The 16,631-nt window shown below is 45.4% G+C and overlaps 1 protein-coding gene across 1 annotated transcript; it reads left to right on the forward strand.

Annotated features, from left to right (window-relative positions):
• The first annotated feature begins 4,156 nt into the window (after positions 1-4,156).
• On the forward strand, positions 4,157-12,755 carry LOC145346388 (large ribosomal subunit protein eL39-like). Its single transcript, XM_080193546.1, has 2 exons — positions 4,157-4,171; positions 12,564-12,755. The coding sequence occupies exons 1-2, from the start codon at positions 4,157-4,159 to the stop codon at positions 12,753-12,755; spliced, it is 207 nt and encodes a 68-aa protein (XP_080049672.1).
• The last annotated feature ends 3,876 nt before the right edge of the window (positions 12,756-16,631 follow it).

Raw genomic sequence — 16,631 nt, forward strand, 5'->3', positions numbered from 1 at the left:
TTGTTATTAAAACAGAGGTTCATTTTTCAAATATTTATATGCAGGATTTTCTCATACTGATGATGTCTACAGTGTTTTGTGCTGCTCACCTGTCCTGCTGCCGGGGAACCTGTTGCCGGGTGGTTTGCCTTTGGCAGGATCTTCCAGGAAAATCCCACCCTATATCTTTTTATCCAGAGCCATTTGTTACTACAGCCTCCCAAAGCATTTTCATTAGCAGAAAAGCACACATTAAAACTCAAACCATTTTGCCAGTCCCACCCTGTGGCACCCAACCTCTGGCTTTGTCTCATAAGAAGGTGAAACCCTTATCTTAGGTGTGAGGTTTTAAAGCTTTTATCCGATCTTTAGACTTTCACTGTTAGGTGAAAGGGGAATTCCAGATTGAGAGGCTCAAATATTCTGACGTTCGATCTGTGAGAACCACACAATAACATCCCTCTGATGACCGTGAAGCAATCTACATGTTGGGAACTGTCAATCTATAGAGGCTGCTGACAACGGAGGCAACTCCTGTTTTGGTTTCACACTGAAAGTGGTTTGCCTTATCTTATTTTAAACAATAAGAAGACATTGGGCTGCATAGTGCTATTTAAAACAAAAACTGTCTCTTTTTAAGGGACACAGCTAACAGAAAATAAAATCATATAAAAATGGAAACTTTAAAAATTAGCAATAGTGTCATCAGCCACGTTTCATGCACGCCAGTCATGGAAGGCCTCATGTGTACCAGCAGACACCACAAGATCCTTTGCCCGCTCAATCACTCAACATGGTGAATGAGAGGCCGGCAGCTGGAGCGACTACCACAAGGGCCGTGCCCATCTTCAACAAGTGGATGAACACATTGGCCAGACACAGGGGCCAAGCTAGGAGGAAATCACAGAATCCTACAGTGTAAAAGGAGGCCATTTGACCCATCAAGCCTGCACCGGCAACAACGCCACCCTGTCGCTATCCCCGTTAGCCCACGTATTTACCCTGCTAATCCCCCGATACTGAAGGGCAATTTCGCATGGGCATTCCACCTAACCTACATATCTTCGAACTGCGGGAAGAAACCAGAGCACCCAAAGGAAACCAAGCAGACAAGGGGAAAATGTGCAAACTCCACACAGGCTGTCACCCAAAGCCAGAATTGAACCCGGGTTCCTGGTGCTGTGAGGCTGCAATGCTAACCTCTGTGCCACCATGCCACCCTCCAACTTGCCAACTAATACTTTTGACTGAGCGTTAAATGTCAGCAGCATGACATTGAAGAAACATTGGGATGTCAGTCTGGGGATTAAACTGTCTGGGTATGGTGTTCAGTGATTTTTTTTTCGTGTTTATACCTCAAAAGTGGATGGTTGGAGCAGGGCAGAAGAAAATAAGTTAATCTTTTTAAACTTATCAAAGTAGAAAATTTGCATTAAAGAGCAATAAGAAAATAAGAGAATGCTATGTAACAGAATGATAGGGTGAGGATAAGTAAAATCTCTAAATTATTTCAGGTTTAATATTCTATTTACTTAGGTAGCTTTGTTAGAGTAATGTCAGAGTCTATTGCAAAACCATGAATGAACCAAAAAACAGAACTTGTTGTCCCCAGGGAGACAGGAGTTTGTCTTAATCTGCAAGAGATTATTAGGGTTAATTCTAATTAGCAAATCGGGGAAGAAAATAACACTATGTGGCTGCCTATACGTCGATGAGTTTTATCTTGGCAAATGTATCACTGCAGAGTTGTTAATACGTTTCAGAAAATTGTATGAGATAAGCAGAATGCTTGTTGAGAGACTTGGGGATATGAGCTATATTCAGTTATTGACACTGACATGATAACTCACTAGAATTTCCACAATCCTTGCATTATAAAGCCAGCCCATTCTCGGGAAAGAAATCACTCCCACAGCTCCTCATTATATATCCTTTCTATATGTACTTCCAGACACCAATGTTGTCGCGAACAAATGAGTCCTAATGGATTGAAAATCCTTATGAAGAGAGAATTAATGTAATGATTATAACTTCTTTCTAAATGACACCTCTTACCATGCAGTGTTTCTGCTCTATTTCCTCTTTCAACATCAAGCTACATCTTGTTTTTTTAGAATAAAACAGGCCAGATAATTAGCATATTATTCCTATTCTCTTGCAATAGGCTATGGTATTTGTTCTGGGTCACAGGTTATTGTGCCTCAAACATTAATTGGATAATGTTATCTAATCTACCTTTTATTGCTTTCAGGTTTGCGTGCTCTCATTGCCGGGTGAATGGGGAGGCTTGTATGACCTTTAATCAAATATGCATGTGCTGTTTGCAATAGGTTTGCGCCAGGAGGCAGTCAGCAGTAATTAGGCTAGGTGTTCAAGTGGAACAACCTTCTGTTAAGGGAGGCAAATTAAGCAGGTTCTGGAGGATCCGAGCTTCCGAGGTTATTGAACAAAAGATTTTAGCTGCATGTTTCATCTCCGCTCCCTTAATGAATTGAGGTGTCAAGGAAATATGAAAAGCCATTTGAGGAGAACAGGAGTGTAATTCAATATGACATGAATCATTTGTCGACCCAATGGTAGATATTGGATGGCACATTTAATGAACTCCATGTATAGATTGTGCATGTGTGTCACTGCAGTGACCTTTGTTGTCTCTTTATGCAGGCTGTATTTTAAAACCAGAAATGTATCTGTGTACTTATTCATATATTTAATTCAGGCAATAGATGTGAATACATTCTGCACAGCTCATTTAACCGGAATATACAAACAGTGCATGTACGGTGCAGTTCAGGAAACTTTATGGATCCAATTGAATCAGTCCTCCGCAACATTCTTCTGAATGCACATTAGTGTCACAATGTTCTTTAAGTCAACCGTTTAACTGATGTATAACTACTGGAGTGTGGGTTCAGCTGCTCTATCACTTACCTGCATTGCCATGTCTCTGATATTGCCAAGCTTTATGTTTGCTTGTTTTAAAAACTTTCCTTTTCTCTGCCCTCCATTCTTTTTCATTGCTGTCCCAAAGGTGCTCTTCCAAGTGTGCTGATATAAACAGTGCCAATATGAAATTCGGGGTACAATTCTAAACGGTGCACAGGAGCAGAAGGACCTGGGGTATATGTACATAAATCATTAAAATTGGCAGAACAAGTGGCGAGCAGTTGATAAAGCATAAAGTAGCTTTATTAATAGTGACATCAAGTTTAGATGCAGGGAAGTTAAGCTGACCTGATACAAAGCACTAGCTAGACCTCAGCTGGAGTGTTGTGCACGGTTCTGGCTGCCACACTTTAGGAAGGATGTGAATGTCGAGGTTTATAGAAATGGTTCCAAGGCATGAGAAACTTCAGCTATGAGGATAGATTGGAGAAGTCTGAACTGTTCATCTCGGAGACGGGAGGCTAAAAGGAGATTTGATAGAGATGTTCAAAATCATGATGGGTCTGAACAGTTGTTTGGGATGAACTATTCACTCTGTGTACCAGAATAGAGACTGAGGGCACTGATTTAAATTGATTTGCAAAAGAAGTAAATGTGATGACAGAAAACTGTTCTCACACAATGAGTAGTTTGGATTTGGACTGCACTTCTGGAAGTATGGTAGAGGCAGGTTCAATTGAGGCATTCAAGAGGGCACTAGGTGGTTACTTGAACAAAAACAATGTGCAGGGTTACGGGGAAAAGGCAGCAGAATAGCACTCAGTCATGATGCTCGTTTTGAGAACTGGCAAAGACATGATGGGCCAAATGACCTCCTGCTATGCTGTAACAATTCTATGACTCTGTGATGTGCTGCAGTTCCTTGATGAATTTTTTGGGATGGACACATAATGAGTGCACCACACAGAAATTCAAACCCAGTCCTGTCCACATCCATTTTCGACATGCATACTTTCTACATGGTCACCGGATAATGATCAACAATGGTTCATTTTTAATCTGCAAAGCGGGTGAAGACCCCCTTGTTTTAGAGTTCGATTACATCCTTATATAAAACTTGCCAGCACAATATATTATCTGCCATCTCTCTGATTTGTATGTCCAGCCCCATCTTGAATTGTGCAATTATTAGGATGGTGAATGCGCTCTCCGGGGATGTGTAGGGAGTGGGTACAAAAACGGCATTTAAGGGGCAACGAGGCATATACATGAATAGGATTGGAATGGAAGGATGCGGACTCCAAAAGTGAGTACAGTTTTAGCTTAGGCAGGCATCATGATCAGCACAGACTTGGAGAGTCGAAGGGCCTGTTCCTGTGCTGTGCTGTTCTTTGTTCTCTTTGGTTGTGGAATAAATTGTCTGGAAAAAGCCACTGTGCTTGGAAGTATAAATATGTTCAGAAGCAATTGGCTATGTTTCTAGAGGGAGATAATTTGAGAAATAGGATAGCTGATACCAATGACTGGAAATGTGACAGGCTTTGGGGGCTTTTTTCTGCCTGCACACCATGATTGTTACTCAACAATCTCCTGTGGCAATGGTAACTGCAGTTCACACATCATTAGAGCTGCTAATGTAATACTGTGATACATGGATTGCCCTTTAGGGCTGCTACTTAGCTACTTCCTGTGGCGAGGTTATTGGCATACCCTGATGTCAAAAAGTAATTCTTGTTACTGAGTGAAGTTTGGCCAACTTTTAACTGAGTGAAAATCTTGGGATCCTCCCTTTGGGAAAGGCCAGGTCAGTACGGCCAGTACATGGAAATTGCAATCTTCCATCTTATGAGATTAGGTTTTTCACCTTGATGGTCAACTGTGTGAAGCATTGCCTGATGTGACTCATGTGCCCCATTTTGGCACGGTAACCTTCTGTCATATCGATGCAGATGAAAAGCTGAGTGAGGAAGTGCAAGAGTCACTGGTCTCTGATTTCCCTGAGGCTTCTCATTGTCCAGTTGAGCTGCCCATTTCCCCTTGCCTTTTCCAATACCCCTTCAAACAGTCAGCCTCCAGAGGTCACAGCCATCGGAGATGTCTCCCGCTTCCCTGCATCGATATCCACCACTTTCATGTCGCACCTGCAAACGTTTTTGTAGCAGACATATGGACATTCAGCAGGTCACGACCCAGTGACCAGTTCACTGTACAGAAGGTCTTTGGGTCAATCACTTGTGTGATGAATATGGCTGAACTATCACAGATATTGTTGGCTTAATAATGAGTGTATGCTGATGGAATGGGCATTCTCTAGGACTTCTGAGTTGGTGACCATGTCCTGCCAAGAGTTGTCAACTATGTTTGGGACAGTGAAGGTGGAAAATATTCAGCCTTTTCTCCTGGCTAGTGTATATTATCTAGGACATAGAGGAGTGCAGAGGAGTGTGCTAAGGAGGTGGGGTTGGTAGACTCACAATTTAGTGTTCTCAATCAGCTTGCTGTTCCACACTCTCAGCTTGAACATGATAGCTGATGCTTTTGAGATGTGCATTTTAATTTCAGGAGCAAGGAACAGATTGCATATATACATGTATATACTATATATATTTATTATAGATATTATATATATATAAAGCTATCAGCAACCTCCAGCATCATATTATCTTAGCACTGCTGCCTCACAGCACCAAGAATCTAGGTTCTATCCCCAGCTTGGGTCACTGTTTGTACGGAGTCTGCACGTTCTCGGTGTGGGTTTACTCTGGGTGCTCTGGTTTCCTCCCACAAAAGAGGTGCAGGATAGGTGCATTGGACATGCTAAATTCTCCCTCAGTTACCCGAACAGGCTTCGGAGTGTGGTGACTGGGCGTTTTTCACAGTAACTTAATTGCAGTATTAATGTAAGCCTATTCGTGATGCTAATAAATAAGCAATGTTGATTGTTGGCAATATGACAATATTTTGGACCATGTCATGCCTGATACAAATGTAAAGGCTTTACAGGCCACTTGCTGAAGCTATTCTTCAGAATGGAATGCGAATGTAGCATTGTCAGCGTAGAGCAACTCTCGAATGAGGACTTGTTGTGCTTTTGTCTGCAATTTCCAGCAGGCAGGGCTGAGCAGCCTTCACTTAGTCCTGACGCTTAAACAGATGCATTCTGTAGATCACCCGAAGATTTATAACAGCAGTAAAGTGAAGGATGTTCCAAAGAGTGTGGGCACCAGAAAACAATCCTGTTTGAGCACATTGCGGATCTTGAAAAGTTCTAATGTCGTCCCGTTATAGCTGAGCTTATTCTTTGACTGGTAATGGAAAGAGGAGATCACACTGAGGAGGTTTGGCAGGCAGCAAATCTTCTCCAGCAGCTTAACTCAGCCAGTTCTACACATACGAGGTCAATGAAAACAATATAGAGTCACCTCCTCTGTGCACAATATTTCTCTCACAGCTCCCAGACTGAGAAGATCATGTCAATTATGGTCTTCTAGACCTGAAAACCCCACACTGGGATTCATGATGGATGCGTTCAGGCAAAGCAAGAAGGAAATGATTCACTTTCTTTCAATTTCTTTTCATGCTTCATTGAAAAGACTGTTTGAGCATGAGTTGTTTCTGTTTTGTAACAGATAAGACAATTAGGTATAAATGCAAATTGCACTTTGCAATGTAACAAAATGTAATGGTTTTAACCATAATTCTTAGAGGTGCCTTGCATGAATCAGGAACAAGAATCAGAGCTTTATAGCACAATGCCAGGTCATTCAACTCGTACCTCTGCTGGATCTCAGAAAGAACGATTCATTTCAGCCCGAGATGTGATTTGATTTAACAAAGAACAAAGAACAACCCAGCATGGGAAACAGGCCCTTCGGCCCAACGAGCCCGCGCCGCCGCATCACCCTACATCTACCCTGCCCTGCGTGTATGCGAGTGGAACCCCTAACTTAGCCAGATTCAGGGGAGAATAGTGTCAATTTGGTAAACCAATCAGCCTAAGAGCACATCTTTGGGGTGTGGGAGGAAACCGGAGCGCCCGGAGGAAACCCACGCAACCACAGGGAGAATGCGCAAACTCCCACAGACACAGGCCCAAATCCATGTATCTGCACAGCTAGCAGTGCTAGTCACTGAGCTGTTGCGGCGCCCGTCTACCGGTCCAGGATCAAGCACACACACCGACACGAAGTACTAGGCCACTCCCAGAACCTCGAAGACCAGCCCACGCACGACCCACCGTGTGCATGCCCCTTGTTTGACAACAAGGTGGACCTCCACCTGCGGAATAAAAAGACAAAAACGTTAACATATAAGTCTGCATTTCCGGTGTCTCCCGAGGCTCTGACCCTATTTAATACCCCCTACTATAACCCTCCATCCTTGTTTCGTTCATGCGTCTATCTAAGTAAGCCTTAAACAAGTCCAACGTGCCTGCCTCCACCACCCTACTCGGTAGCGCGTTCCATACCCCCACGACCCTCTGCATGAAGAACCTTCCTCTCACATCCAAATTATACTTCTCCCCCCTCACCCTTAGATCATGACCTCTCGTAATTGTACCCAGTCTAGGGAGCAGTCTCTCACTATTGACTCTATCTATTCCAGTCAGTATCTTATATACCTCTACCATGTCTCCCCTCAGTCTCTGTCTTTCCAAGGAGAAAAGTCCCAGTTTCTCCAACCTTTCCTCGTAACTCAGTCCTTCCATACCAGGCAACATCCTGGTAAACCTCCTCTGCACCCTCTCCAGAGTCTCCACGTCCTTCCGGTAGTAAGGTGACCAGAACTGGACGCAGTACTCCAGATGCGGTCTAACCAACGTTCTGTACAACTGAAGCATTAGACGGCAGCTCCTGTACTCTATGCCCCTTCCTATAAAGGCTAGCATTCCATAAGCTTTCCTCACAACCCTCTCCACTTGTGTCGCAACCTTCATAGACTTGTGAACCTGCACTCCCAGGTCCCCCTGTATTTCTATACTCCTAATCGGTCTACCTTTTATCACGTAGCTCCTCTCTGCATTATTCCTTCCAAAATGCATCACCTCGCATTTGTCAGGATTAAATTCCATCTGCCACCTATCTGCCCAATGTACCAACCTATCTATATCCTGCTGTATCACCTGACATTCCACCTCAGTATCCGCCAATCCTGCCACCTTGGTGTCATCCGCAAACTTGCTGATCACACCACGTACGCTCTCTTCCAAGTCGTTTATGTATACTACAAAGAGGAGAGGTCCCAGTACTGAGCCCTGCGGCACACCACTGGTCACTGGCCTCCAGCCCGAAAAGGTCCCCTCAAAAACTACCCTCTGTCTCCTATTGCCCAGCCAGTTCTCAATCCACCTAGCTACCTGTCCTTGTATCCCATGCGCCTTAACCTTTTCTACCAGCCTACCATGAGGGACTTTGTCAAACGCCTTACTGAAATCCATATAGATGAAGTCAACAGCTCTCCCATCGTCAACCGTTTTTGTCACCTCCTCAAAGGATTCTACCAGATTTGTAAGGCAAGACCTCCCTCTAACAAAGCCATGTTGCGTATCCCTAATCAGATCGCAACGCTCCAAATGCTCATACATCCTACCCCTAAGTATTTTTCCATTAATTTCCCTACCACCGATGTCAAACTCACCGGTCTATAATTTCCAGGGTTATCCCTACTACCTTTTTTAAACAGCGGTACCACATTAGCTACCCTCCAGTCTTCTGGGACCTCACCTGTGTCCAAAGAAGAGACAACGATTTGCGCCAGAGGCCCAGCAATTTCATCTTTCACCTCCCTGAGCAGCCTGGGATAAATACCATCAGGCCCCGGAGCTTTATCCGTCCTTACGCTACCTAAAAGCCCTAGCACTTCCTCCCTCGTAATAGATATTTCCTGCCACTGATCCACAGCTCCCTCCAAGACACTGCACGACACCGAACCCCTCTCCTTCGTGAATACCGACGCAAAGTATTCATTCAGGAGCTCCTCCATTCCCTCCGACTCAATACATAACTCCCCACTTTTGTCCCGACGAGGACCAATTTTCCCTCTAGCTACTCTCTTGCTCCTAATATAGGAATAAAATGCCTTTGGATTTTCCTTAATCCTATCAGCCAAAGCCATTTCATGCCCTCTCTTCACCCTTCTAACTCCCCTTTTTAGCTCCCTCCTACTCTCTCTATATCCCTCCAGCGCACTCTCCGTACCCAGTTGTTTCAACCTAACATACGCCTCCCTCTTCTTCCTAACCAAGTCTTCGATACCCCCTGTAATCCACGGCTCTCTAACCCTACCTTTCCCATCCTTCTGCTTAACCGGAACATGCCTTTCCTGCAACATTTTCAGTTTGCCCTTAAAAGCCTCCCACTTGCCAACCGTGGACTTGCCAGCTAACAGTCCCTCCCAATCAGTGTCCTGCAGCTCCCTCCTAATCCTGCCATAGCTCGCCTTCCCCCAGTTCAGCACTCTCCCGTTTGGCCGGCACTCATCCCTTTCCATTTTTATCCTAAAGTAGACGGACTTGTGGTCACTGTTAGCCACATGTTCGCCTACCTCAACCTCAACCACCTGCCCTGGCTCATTACCCAACACTAAATCCAGTATAGCCCCTTCCCTAGTCGGGCTAGTTACATACTACTATAGGGACCCTTCCAAGGCACATCTCACAAACTCCTCTCCCTCCATACCCCCAGCTCTAGGCCCCCTCCAATTCACTCCAGGAAGATTAAAGTCACCCATTTCAACCACCCTATTCTTCCTGCACCTATCCAAAATGCCCCTGCAAATGCCTTCCTCCACTGACCTCGGGCTGTTGGGTGGCCTATAGTACACCCCTAGCATCGTAATCTTTCCCTTTTTATTCCTCAACTCCACCCACAGCAACTCAATCCCTAACTCCTCCATATTGTCCTCCCTCTGCACTACTGTGATGTGCTCCTTTACTAACAGTGCCACCCGTCCACCTCTCCTCAACCCTCCACTGTCACACCTAAAACACTTATACCCAGGAACATTCAGCTGCCAGTCCTGCCCTTCACGTAACCACGTCTCCGTTACTGCCACCACATCTAACTTCCTCATAAACATCAAGGCCCTAAGCTCATCCGTTTTTCCTGTCACACTCCTCGCATTGAAACAGACACAGTTCAACCCACCAGTGTTCCTCGGAACCTCCTTCTCCCTGATAATTTTCCTTTCACCCAACTCTCTCCCAGCCACATCCCCAAACCCCCCTCCATATTAGTTTAAACCATTCCTCAACACACCAGCTAACCTCCCTGCTAAGACACCAGTTCCCCGCCCATTCAAATTCTCCCCGCCCCTCCTGTACAGTTGCCCTTCTCTCATAAATACCTCCCAGTGGTCTACAAAAGTAAAGCCCTCTACCCTACACCAATCCCTCAACCATGCATTCAGCTGCATGATCTCATCATTCCTAGCCCTGCAACCCAGGCAGCAACCCAGAGAATGCCACCCTGGAGGTCCTGCTCTTCAGTTTGGACCCCAACTCCCTAAATTGCCTACGGACATCTACCCTACTCCTCCTTCCTATGTCGCCCTCCCCTATGTGTATTATTACCTCTGCCTGGGTCCCCTCCCCTTTCAAAATTCCCTCTACCCTTTCTGTTACATCCTGTACCCCCGCTCTAGGGAGGCAGACCACCATCCTGGAGTCATGCCTCTGCCCACAGAACCTCCTGTCAATGCCTTGGACCCTCCCATCCCCTACCACTATCACCTTGCCAGCCCCCTTCTGTCCCTCTAAGTCATTCTGGCCCTCCTGCCTATCCTTTTGTGCCCCTGTCGATGAATCTGATTTGATTTGATTTGAATAGACTCGATTTATTATTGTCATATGTATTAGTATACAGTGAAAAGAATTGTTTCTTATGCACTATACAGACAAAGCATACCATTCATAGAAAAGGAAATGAGAGCGTGCAGAATGTAGTATTACAGACTTAGCTATGGTTTAGAGAAAGATCAACTTACTACGAGTTAGGTCTATTCAAAAGTCTGATGGCAGCAGGGAAGAAGCTGTTCTTGAGTCGGTTGGTGCGTGATTACATTTTATATAAATATAAAACTATATTTTATATAAATACAAATCATCGCACCAATATTATCAGGAAGATATCAATTTAGTATGGGTTATGAAGCTATCATTCGACTAAGACTGTGATAATACTGTCAGCCACTAATGTTTTATGTTCATATTAACTGAAGCAATGTGTTTGCTGTTGCACAAGTTGATCTTCTGAGGCCTTATTTATTAGTTGTATGACATCGCTGTCCTCTTCAAAACAGCATCTTTTTGTGAATTATTGAGCAAAATTTGATATTCTGCATGATTCTACCCATATTTATGAACCATTTGTCTTCCATCCTATTAACTTGTGATCTTCCTTTCCGAGCATTCTACCTTTGGTTTGCGATCATCACTCAATTGAGAGATTGTTTTAATTGTATGTTCTAAACAGTTACTGGTAGGCTTTGAAACACCCACAATGGACTCATTTTACTTGGCAAATTGTTGTCCAAGAACTAATACAGTTTGTTTGCAACTAGAAGATCAAGATTGTACCTGAAGTCATTGCCTGCTGAATAACCAGTCAATTATTCCCAATAATGGCCTTGCTGGTGAATAAACTTCATTTTCAGGTGTGTGACATGGATTTCAATTAAGGGCAAGCCTCAGTCCATGGAGCAATAAAATTCTGATTCTGTGTAGTGCACACAGAATCATACGGTATAGCAAGGAACAGCTGTTTAAAAGAGCTATCCTGTTTGCCCTTTCAGGTTAAGAGAACATCGTGGCTTAAGACACTCTTTAAAACCCATCTTTCTCCTGTTTCCTTTGGCTTACATTTGTTTTTTAACACCGTTGTGATGGGTGGACAGCATGGTGGCACAGTGGTTAGCGCTGCTGCCTTACAGAGCCAGGGACCTGCGTTCAATTTCTACCTTGGGTCACTGTGTAGAGTTTGCACATTCTCCCCATGTCTGCATGGGTTTCCTTCAGGTACTCCATTTTCGTCCCACACTCCAAAGATGTCTAGGTTGGGTGGATTATAGAATCGCTACAGTGCAGAAGAAGGCCAGTCAGCTCCCTAAGCCTGCACCAACTACAGAGGCCTGTTCCCTTTAACCCCATGTATTTACCCTGTTATACCCTCTGACACTATGGGGCAATTTACCATCGCCAGTCAGTCTAACCTGCACACCTTTGGACTGTGAGAGGAAACCAGAGCACCGGGACAAAACCCATGCAGACAGTGGGAGAGCAATTGGCCTTGCTAAATTGCCCCTTAGGGCCTGATTTTACCATTTGGATTCTAAAGGCTAGATCCAGGCGTAATACAGATCCGAGCCCAGAATTCGTTTTCCGGTGCGCTCACACGCTTTTCGCCTGCTTCAGTTCGATGGGTGCTGTGGGCGGGGCTTAGCGCTGCCAGAGCAATTAGAGGCCTGAACTGCGCGTGCGCAGTTCAAAAAAAAATTGAAAAAGCGTGCCCGGGTGGGAAGGAGAAGAAAGCAGAAAGTGGAGAAAGCAGATCATCCTCTGGTGTGGGGGGCAGTGGGGTGGACAGGGCTCAGATGGATCTCTGGTTGAGGGGGGAGGGGGCTGGTGGGCTCAGATGGATCTCTGGTTGGGGAGAAGCAGGGGGTCCGTTGCCACTCTGCGGGCGATCCCTCCTCCCCGCCAGAGGAAGAACCCCTCCTCCAGGAGTGGACGTGCAGACACGCCATCCCACCAAACCTTCAGGATCAAGCGATTCCTCGCTGAGAAGATGAAGCAGAACCGACGGATTCCACAGTGGATCTGCATGAAAACCGGCAACAAGATCAGGGACAACTCCAAGAGGAGACACTGGAGAAGGACCAAGCTGGGCCTGTAAAGGGATACACCATCACTGGCACACTACCAGCCTCAGCCATCTCTCCCGCTCTCTTGGCCCCTGCAGGGAAGTGTAATCTGTGTCTGGTAGTGTGCCAGTGATCGCCCGCAGAGTGGCAACGGACCCCTCTGCCCCACCCACCACCCCCCCCCCCGCCTCCCCAACCAGAGATCCATCTGAGCCCCCTCCTCCGGCGGACATCAGTGGAATGGTGCAAAACCCTGTCACTTTAGCTGTGACTCTTGAGTCTGTGGCCAGGAAGATGCTCCAGGCTCTCGAAGGACTGAAGATGGTGGAGATGGGTGGTGGACGGAGACCAGCAATCGAGGTCAGTGGTGTGCCCTCTGCTGAGGGGTGCCTGGCTCCCGGGGGACCCGATCCGGGCTGGGGGTGGGGGGGACGGTGGGGGTGGTGAGGGGATCTGCTGGTGGGGCCTGCCTCTCGAGGGGGTCCGATCCCAGGAGGGGGGGGGTGGGTCTGCCAGGGTGGTTAACAGGGGCGTCTGCGAAGGATGGTCAAGGAGGATGGGCTTCGAAGGTTCCCCTGCAGATTAGGAAATGGTTTTGGATTTTTATTTAGCAGGTCACTTACAGGGTGGACCCGGATTGGACCAGAAGATGGTAAAGTGGGATTTAGTGGTAGAATTGGGCACGCGGTTCATTATATCGATTTAAATGCATCCTAATGCATTTAAATTGTTGGGCCACCCGATTCGGGCACAGACTGGACCCTCACCCAAGTCGGGTGCCAGTAAAGTCATGATCTGTTTGGATTCGGGTGCAGATCACGTTAAAGGCCCGATGCCCAAATTTACCATGATTTCGGGTGCAAATTTTTGGTAAAATTGGGCCCTTTAGTGTCAAGGGATCAGTGGGGTAAGTACGTGATGATATGCGGATAAGGTCTAGGTGGGATTGTTGTTGGTGCAGGCTTAGTGGGCAGAATGGCCTCCTTCTGCACTATAGGGATTGTGTGATGGGAAGAGATTCTACATTTAAATTGCTGTGTAAACACAAGTTGTTGTCAAGCACCCCAGCCATTTCTGTGTTCTGCTGTAGCTGCAGATTTGATCTTTTGTCTTTAAGGCTATCTCCGTTTGTTTTAATCTGTGACTCCGCACGTCATCTATTTACCTGAGGGTGTTGAGCATTAGATTAAGAATAAGAAAGGGCAAGCAGATTGTTCATCTCTCCAGTCGATCGATATTTCAGCCCTGAGTTCCAGACAGATCATGCTTCCTCTGCTGACATCAGTATTAAGTCTACCGTTCCATTTCTTTGTTAATCATTATTATCTTTATTTTAACAGATTTTACTTCATCTTCTTTTTCTGGTATTTACTACACATTGCTTCCCACACTCCTGCCAGCCAAACATTTAACTCCCGAGAGTCTTAACTACAGGTCCCATCTCCCATTGCATCGAGTCTTGGTAATGTGAAATATATATGTTTGTACGCGAGGGAAGGGAGGGTTAGGAAGCAGTTTGGTAAATGAAGTAAAGGTCCTTCTATGGGAATACCATGCTAACAAAGGTAACTTATAGTCCGTATCAGCCTGCTTTTCTTCAATATTCTATTCACAATTTACTTATTACCTACTTAACACCAGTATCTGTACATTGTTCACATGTTCTTTGAGTCCCATCTATGCATTTTATCTCATTCATTTCTCACATTCTCCCTATTTTTTTCATACAGATATTTCAATTTAACTGTGATGGGTATCACCCTAAAGTGCAACCCTACCCTCCCCTCCATTTTCCAACTGACATCACTGAGTTTGGAGAGGCAATGGTCCAGTCGTATTATCACCAGATTAATCCAGAAACTCAAACTCATATTAGGGGCGGCAATGGTGGCACAGTGGTTGGCACTGCTGCCTCATGGCGCCAGGGACCCAGGTTCAATTCCAGCCTCGGGTCACCGATTGTGTGGTGTTTGCACGTTCTCCCTGCGTTGCGTGGGTTTATTCGGTTTCCTCCCGCAGTCCAAAGATGTGCAAGTTAGGTTGATAGGCCATGCTAAATTGACCTTAGTGTCGGGAGAATAGCAGGGTAAATATATGGGGTTATGGGAATAGGACCTGAGTGGGATTGTGGTTGGTGTAGACTTGATGAACCGAATGGCCTCCTTCTGCACTGTAGAACATAAGAACATAAGAAATAGGAGCAGGAGTAGGCCAACTAGCCCTTCGAGCCTGCCCCGCCATTCAATAAGATCATGGCTGATCTGTCGTGGCTCAGTTCCACATTCCCGCCCTCTCCCTATAACCCTTAATCCCCTCTCTCATCAAAAACCCATCAACCCGTGTCTTAAAAATATTTAGCGAGGCAGCCTCCACCGCTTCAACGGGCAGAGAATTCCAGAGATTCACCACCCTTTGAGTGAAGAAGTTCCTCCTCAACTCTGTTCTAAACCGCCCCCCCCTTTATCTTGAGGCTATGCCCCCTAGTCCTACTATCCTTTCTGAGCGGGAAGAGTCTCTCCACCTCTACCCTATCAATCCCATTCATCATCTTATACGTCTCAATGAGATCTCCCCTCATTCTTCTAAACTCTAACGAGTACAAGCCTAATCTATTCAGCCTCTCCTTATAGCTCAACCCCCTCAACTCCGACATCAGCCTAGTAAACCTCCTCTGCACTCCCTCCAAGGCCAAAATACCCTTGCGTAAGTACGGCGCCCAAAACTGCACACGGTACTCCAGCTGCGGCCTCACCAAATTCTTCCATGGATTCTATGTTCTGGGGACCCTTGTGTGAATCCCACCATGACAGATGGTGGAATTTGACTTCAATGAAAGAAATCTGGAATCAATAAACTAATGATGACAATGAAACCATTGTCAATTGTTGGAAAAACCCATCCGGTTCACAAATATCGTTCAGGGAAGAAAATTTGCCAGCTTTACCTGGCCTAAATGTGACTCCAGAGTCACAGCAATATGGTTCAGTCTCAACTGCCCTCGAAGGACAATTAGGGATGGGATACGCCTATATCCTATGAATGAATTTTTTAAAAAGCATTATCAGGAATGGAAACATGAGCATTTCTACCTTATTAAACCCTGGTTTAACCATAACATTTCTGGTGGTAGTCCTGTTTGATTGGTTAAAGCAGCTCCATCTGATGAATATCCTTCAGCTTTCCACCCTCCCCTCCACCACCACCACTCATTGCTGTGGTGGTGCTTCAGTGAGGAGAACCTGAGATATTGAAACATGCACATTAATTGGTGGTCTTTAACAATTTACGTTACTATCATGCATGGTGCTGTTCACCTTGCTGGTTGGCTGCTTACTTGCAGAGTGTTGCTTCTGGAATGTTCTCTCGGAGTCTCTTACCATGTGACTTTATGCATCATATTGTGCCTAGTGCCAATATCCAGTCCCATGTCAACCCTTGGTCTGCTGAACATCTTTCCATCACAGTGGCATGTAGGCACATATTGCAACACTACTCTTAATCTGCTGTGGCTCAGTTGTATACTTGTTGCCAGGGTTGTAAACCGAGTGATCCCGGAAAATCATTCCACTCCTTAGACAAAGTACAGCAAATATGAATTGAGCAAACAGAGTACTTGAACAAAAGCAAAATACTACAGATGCTATGTGGAAATAGGAAATGTTGGAAATACTCAGCAGGTCAGCCAGCATCTGTGGACAGAGAAACAATTATTGGTTTAGAACTTTCAGCCGCAATGGAGTGGGAGCACACATAGGCCATTTATCCCAACAATTAGCTAATGAATCAAACAACATGTTTCTTCTGTTGTGCATAATAAGCAGAGTCTAGACCAAACTAAGGAAATTTGCCATGTCAGCTACGACTCTCAGCAACTTTTACAGATGCACCATAGAAAGCATTCTTTCTGG

The sequence above is a fragment of the Carcharhinus amblyrhynchos genome, chromosome 8, assembly GCF_965287045.1.
Source record: "Carcharhinus amblyrhynchos chromosome 8, sCarAmb.v2.hapA, whole genome shotgun sequence".
NCBI classification, from domain to species: Eukaryota; Metazoa; Chordata; class Chondrichthyes; order Carcharhiniformes; family Carcharhinidae; genus Carcharhinus; species Carcharhinus amblyrhynchos.